The 6,892-nt window shown below is 46.5% G+C and overlaps 1 protein-coding gene across 5 annotated transcripts in view; it reads right to left on the reverse strand.

Annotated features, from left to right (window-relative positions):
* TXNDC11 (thioredoxin domain containing 11) overlaps nucleotides 1-6,892 on the reverse strand; it is a 70,045-nt gene that overhangs the window by 15,636 nt on the left and 47,517 nt on the right. For all 5 annotated transcript variants that reach the window (XM_026446652.2, XM_026446655.2, XM_026446653.2 and 2 more), the window contains 2 exons: nucleotides 5,728-5,840; nucleotides 3,407-3,607 (listed from right to left, as the gene is read on the reverse strand). In XM_026446652.2, the coding sequence (XP_026302437.1) occupies nucleotides 3,407-3,607; nucleotides 5,728-5,840 (314 nt within the window). The remainder of the gene's footprint in view (nucleotides 1-3,406; nucleotides 3,608-5,727; nucleotides 5,841-6,892) is intronic.

Genomic DNA, 6,892 nt, shown 5'->3' on the forward strand with positions numbered 1-6,892 from the left:
CTTGAACTCCTGGTATCAGGTGATGTGATCTGCCCGCCTCAGCCTTCCAAAGTGCTGGGATTACAGGCGTGAGCCACCGTGCCTGGCTAGCAATGCTCTTAAAGAGTTAGGCGTTATCATTTTTCTCCTATGAAGGGGTATTTAGGTTTCTATTCCTTTTTACATAACAGGCAGTTTTGAAAACACAACTCAAGTTATGTCACATTATGTGTATCACTTGATGTCATTTAATTTCATGTGAATAATTAAGGAAATCTTGGCAAATACTTTAACTGTTCACAGAGTAGATGGTTCCTTCTATTTTCTTTAATCAGGGAAATCTGTGAGTCTGAACATGATAACTGCGCCTTTGCTTACAAGATTCAGATGATGTGAATGCCTCAAATAAATGCTTTTAAAATAGAAAACAAGTCACGAAGACTCTTTGCTGGCTGAGGTAAGCATTTCCTTTGATTAACGAGTTGTGTAATACACACTGCAACGTCTTAAAACTTCTCTAGAACTCTCTGGAGACACCGGGGTGTCAGTGACCTTACACCGGTGTCAGGATCTGTGCTTTTGCGTGTGTGTGTACACACAGGCATGTGTCTGGGTATGCATGCAAGTATGCATGTGTGTAGAAGCAGCTACCCAGTATGGGCTTGGTGCAGAAACCATATGGTCACTCCTGACTGGCATCCTACATGCACCACAGCACAACTGTCCAGAATGTCGGTGCTTAGTATGCCCGCAACTTTATTCCACTCACTCTAAGATGACCTCTCTCTTCTCAACAATGCAAGCATCCTCAACTTTCTGCCCAATATAAGGCCTAAGGTGGTAATGGAAAAATAAAGCCACCTAACTCACGGTCAGCAAGCTAATGAACTGACAGCTTATCTTGCGTAAGTACAGCGTTCATCCTTCCCACCTTACCTGAATGCCCAAAGGCTTCTTCATCTTTAGTCACTGTGTCACAATTTCCTGGATCATAGACCCTACTTTCCATCCTCCACCTCTACCACCCAAGTTCAGGTTCTTACTGCTTCGCAGTTTTCTGGAACCCTGCTGCCAGAAAAGCTTTCATAATGATAACGCACAGCTCTGGCTGCATCTCTTCACTGTCGGTAAGACTTGTATGGGCCGAGGGCAGTGGCTCATGCCTGTAATCCCAACACTTTAGGAGGCCAAGGAAGGCCGATCGCTTGTGCCCAGGGCTTTTGAAACCTGACTCGGTAACATGGCGAAACTCCATCTCTAGAAAAAAATACAAAAATTAGCCAGGTGTAGAGGCGTGCACCTGTAGTCCCAGCTACTTGGGAGGCTGAGGTGTGAGGATCACTTGAGCTCAGGAGGCAGTGAGCTGAGATCGGGCCACTGTACTCCAACCTGGGCAACAAAGGCAGACCCTAACTCAAAAAAAAAAAAAAGAGAAGACAAAGTCTTGGATGACTATGATTAATCTTGAAATCCTCAGAGAAGTCTGCAAGGCCCTCTCCTCCAAAGGCTTTTTCAAGATCTCTCCCCAATTAGCCCTTCCTGCAGACCACAAACTCCAGCCTCCTTCCTAACACCCAAACCTGCGGCAACTCCCGTCCCTCATGCTGCTGCTCAGGGCCTTCCTTCCCATAAGTTTTTCTCAACCCATGAAGATCCTGGCTGCCCCTACAAGTCTGTCTAGAATATTTCACCCATCCAAAGCCTCTGCTAACCGCCCCCCGTCCAGGACCCCGCTTTCTGAGATGGCACCCTCCCTCCTTCGGTTCCTCCTGACCCTGGGCCTGATCATCCTCTACTTTGAATTACAGGCAGGCTTTCACTCCCTGTACTGGACAAGACTCTAAGACCACAGGACAAGATGGTGTTGCATCCATCCTTTCTCCCCTGGAGCTTCCCAGTGCAGTGCTCAGTAAACATTTGCCAAACTGACCTGAAACAAAAAGGCAAATGTGCTGGACAGGCACTTTGCTTGTCTAGTAGTTCATAAAACGGTGAGATGCTGCCTGGTGTTCGGTCATCTCACCCACGCGCTGAGGTTAAGGGAATGCACTTACTCACAGAGACAATGGAAGCCTCAAAGAAAGGAGTCACAGGCAAAACCATGATAAAAAGGAGGCCTGTTGGTAGGTAGAGGATTTGTAGACTGCTGGAGGGGACACTCATTCAGAAACAACAGGCTAGAAAGAGTCTTCCCACCAGGTGCCTAACTCCAACCACAACCCTCTGGGTAGACAACCCTGCCAGGACCACTACACACCCAAACCAGACAGGAGAGAACGCTCCAAATCCACAACCACAGCCACACCAAAACCTTCCTTTCCTACAACGAGCTTTAAGGCTATTAATATTAGATACAGTAAAGCCCTAGTCATTTGAAATGGTGTCTCGGTTCACAAAACATCCATGTAGTGAAAATTTTCTAAAGAAATAGTTTTATTACTCTGAGTCCTCCCTAATTAGAGGGGAAGAAACAAAGCTATTTCATTTCTTTCTTCTTTCTTCCTCTAAGCCAAAGAGCAGTATTCATTCAGAATACTCCCCGGGGGAATCCTAACTTGAACAAAAAGACTCCAGCACAGCAAAGGGAGGGATCCAGCTGGGCGAGAAGTCCTGCCTCCCTGTCCCTCCAGGCAGGGGGCCAGGCCAGCACTGAGGGCCTCAGGGACAGGCAGCATCTGCTTAGCTGGCCAGTGGTACGCTGGCTGTCTGAAATTGGTTTTGGCCAATTAAGGGATCCTTGAGGGAGAGAAAAAATAAAATCCTCAGTAAATGCAATTTTGCCACCCCAGGCTCGCTCTGCGTACTATGCCTGCTGTCTCTAAGTGCCTCCAAATGCTCCGTGTAGAAAATAAACTCACACCCAGACAAGGTGCACCAGATGAAGCCAAAGACAGGCAGGAACAGCAGGCTCCAATGGCGCTGCCTCTGAAAACCACTCTGGCTTCTGCACGACAAGGAAGGTTCACAGAAACAAGGTGTCCCAACATCACTGCTGCTGCTTGCTCTCCTCTGCTGTCCTGAGGATGGCCAGGGCTGGCAGTCTGGCCAAACCCCCAAGACAATGGCATCTCCTAGGCCTCACTAAGCTCGGCCTGTGTTCCTACCACTCCGTTTCACCTCGCAAACAGGAAGCTCAACAGCAGTCACATCAGAAGAGAGCATTTGGTCCTACTCTAGAGGGGCACAGTGTGGCTTCCCTGCCTCTTCCCACTCACTTCAGACGCTAATAGCTGTCAATAAACATGGCCAGAGAGGCTGCGGCAATCCCTGTCCTACACACGGGCTCTCTCCTACCCATATGGAGGGGCAAAGAGCAATGCTCGGAGCCATAGCTGCCAGAGTAAACGACTAAGTGCGCGATGAGAGGGGCCAGGTAGATGAGGCTTCCCGACTCCTCATGAGGTGATTTTCGCATCACAGCTCTTACCTCGTCTATTAAAGGATGACTTTCGGCCAGGGGATTAAAAGGTATGAACAGAAACAGCGCTGGTCCTTTCTTCAGCTCGTTATTCAGCAAGAGACTCTTGCCTCCGTGTGGCTGCAGCCACCGAAAGAGCGTCTCCTGGTTTTCTAAGGCCCACTTACAGATGTTCTCAGCTGTGTAGTTCAGGACCTCCCTAGGGAAGACCTGTGAAGGACAAAGGCACAGAGGAAAAAGGAGAGCTCAGTGAGGTAGGGCAAGCTCAAGGCACATCAGTGCTGTCCCAACCCCACCACTGCAGGTGAGAAAACCCAGGCTCAGAGCGGGGCCTGGCCCCGCTGTGCAGCCAACACCTGCTCCTCCAGAGACAGCATTTCCTCACGGGTGGATGAAAAAACAAAAGTGGTTGCAGGAGGTAATTTCCATATCGTGTGATTCATCTTTCTGCCTTGAGACAGACCCACCTATCAACAAATAATTCTCCCTGCCAGCTGGTGGCGGTAACAACCTCTACCACCCTGTCCAAGGACAGGTATTAAACGTCACTGGGTATTTATAAAAGGACCAAGACATATTTAAAGGAATAGAAATTATGGAGTCAAGGTTCACTTCGATTTTGACCTTGGTCCTTCAAATGCTGCCCCCCAAGAGCAGAATGGCGCCTCTGTGCGACACAGCCTGTCTGTTCTGTTCACTTGTATCCTTTGAGACTAGACCAACACCAGGCACAGAGCAGGAACTCAACACATGTCTTCATCAATCAAAAATGACCTAAACTTGCACAAGGCCATGGATCATATTTTATGTGCACAAATAAACGAAAGAGACACTTAGATTTTTTGCTTTGTTTTGCTACAAACAACCAATGTATGTGAACATAAAATTATTTTTGAAATTCTAACAATATAAATCACTGGCTTCAAACAGAACTACCAAAGGGGTGCTTCAGAGGGTTTTACAAAATGAGATATTTAAAACTCCTCAAAACAAAGATTTAAATTGACTCATAACGAAGATAACCACTGCTTGTGTTTTTAAAAATAATGGTATCCCAGTATTCTTGCATTCGATAAAAGGAATTCTACTGCTACACAAACCAACCAACCTTAAACACTACCAAATCGAAGCAGTAAACCTGATATATTTTTCCATCTCATAGTCCTCCCTTTTATTCCCCATCTACTTTCAATTTCTTTCTCAGTACCCTTTACTATAAATAAATATATGGAGGCTGTGTAACATGCTGAAAATGAAAGATGTAGGAAAATGACAGATAGCAAAAGCAGATGATGTCAAAGCAGCTTAGGCAGAGGCACAAGGAGCGTAGGTGGGCAGAGAAACAACTACAGCAGTGATTGTCAAGGTGGAACGGTGGGAGTTTGAAAAACCACACTCAGACTACACTCAAACATTTCTATTTGGAAAACACAAAAATACATTTGACTTTTGGAATATAAACTGCAAGAAGTAAAGCACAACATCTGGGCTACGAAGATATGCAGAAGCCAGGGCGACTGGCAAGCAAGGGGCCACCCCTGGAGTGGGCCCAATAGTCCCTCCGAAGGCACATGACTCAGACATTGTGCCAAGGGGGGCAGAGGTTAAAGGCTGGGTACACTGGGTGCAGGGAAATTGATCTGTATATGACCTGTAAGTTACTGACAATGATGTGAGAGAGAGATAATACTTCAGGAAAGTCAGCTCAGTGATGTGACTGAGGAAGCAGCAATAGAATAGAAGCACAGGACTGAGCAGGACACAGGTCAATGCTCAGAAGCAGCTGAGTTCAGGCTGCTCCACAGAAAGCAAATGAAATTGGGGAACAAAGGCGACAATGGAAAACTGAGGCTCTCTGGGATGAGAAGCCATCAACTTCTCACTGTGACTTGACAAGAACTTCAAAAACCCATTACATCAGCTAAGGAGAAAAGCATGTCACATTACTACTCATCATAAAAGAAACAGATAAATAGAGAACATCACTCAGTGGAAGCCTAGCTTCTGAAAACACAGGCTCAGAGTAACAGTTCTCCAAGAGAGTAACTCTGTAATTTTATCCAGGAAGAAAAACTTTCAAGTCTGTATCAAAATCTAAGAATACAAATAAAGAATTTCGGCACATTAATTTCAAGAGCCCTCTAATGCATGGGTTCTTAATCTGGGGCCTGGGCTCTAGGGTGGGGCTGGAAGAACTCTCCATTCATATATAAAATCATGCACGCTTTTCTAGAGTGTCCATAGATTTTATCCAATTCTCAAAGGAGTCCGCAACCTAAACAAGGTTAAGAACCACTGCGCTAATATAAACGTGATTTCAAAATACTTACAAGTGATGTGTTGAAATGTCTATGTAAATACACACTTCCAGAGTGTACTAAGGATACCAGTTTCGCAAGATGTTTATTTGTGATAACCCCAAATCGTACTGTTCCTAGGTAATCTGAAACAGAAAATTTTCCTTTATTAAAGAAAAGGCCTGTGCCTTAAAACAACCACAAAACCCAACGATCAAGTCTTGAAGCACAAACCCCAGGAGCAAAGCTCCTTCTGGTAACCTAGCCTAAAGAGGGAAGGAAGACGAGTTGAGGAACCTCTCCCCTTGAAACCGACCTCGGCCTCTCAGATGTCAAGCCTGCTCCTGAGAGGATGTCTCTAACACCTCTGACAATCACTTGTGTTGAGGAGTCCCCTGTGTCTACCTATGATGGTCTGACCTGTCCCCCTTGATCACAGGCTGAGGCACACTATGTTCTCTGTCTGGACACTTCTTGTGGCTGGTTCCTTCTTATTACTCATCTCAGCTCCTACTTTCTCTGAGAAGCCTTCCCTGACCACCCCATCTAACACCTATTACACAGAGGACAGAGTTTACAAAGGGAAACTGGGCTCCCGACCCATTCAGGTACTCTCTTTACTGTTACCCTATTTTTTTTTTTTTTTTTTTGAGGTGGAGTCTCGCTCTGTCGCCCGGACTGGAGTGCAGTGGCCGGATCTCAGCTCACTGCAGGCTCCGCCTCCCGGGTTTACGCCATTCTCCTGCCTCTAGCCTCCCCAGTAGCTGGGATTACAGGCGCCCGCCACCTCGCCCAGCTAGTTTTTTTTTTTTTTTTGTATTTTTAGTAGAGACGGGGTTTCACCGTGTTAGCCAGGATGGTCTCGATCTCCTGACCTCGTGATCCACCCGTCTTGGCCTCCCAAAGTGCTGGGATTACAGGCTTGAGCCACCGCGCCCGGCCCCGTTACCCTATTTTTGATAGCACTTATTAATATTTGCATAATCTCATTCATTTATTTAGATTTCCTTTGGTCCAATGTCCCCTTTTCTTTTTGAGATGGAGTCTTGCTCTGTGGCCCAGGTTGGAGTGCAGTGGTGCGATCTCGGCTTGCTACAACCACTGTCTCGTGGGTTCAAGCAATTCTCCTGCCTCAGCCTCCTGAGTAGCTGCAATTACAGGTGTGCACCACCACACTCAGCTAATTTTTGTATTTTTA

This window comes from Piliocolobus tephrosceles, chromosome 17 (genome assembly GCF_002776525.5).
Source record: "Piliocolobus tephrosceles isolate RC106 chromosome 17, ASM277652v3, whole genome shotgun sequence".
NCBI lineage: Eukaryota > Metazoa > Chordata > Mammalia > Primates > Cercopithecidae > Piliocolobus > Piliocolobus tephrosceles.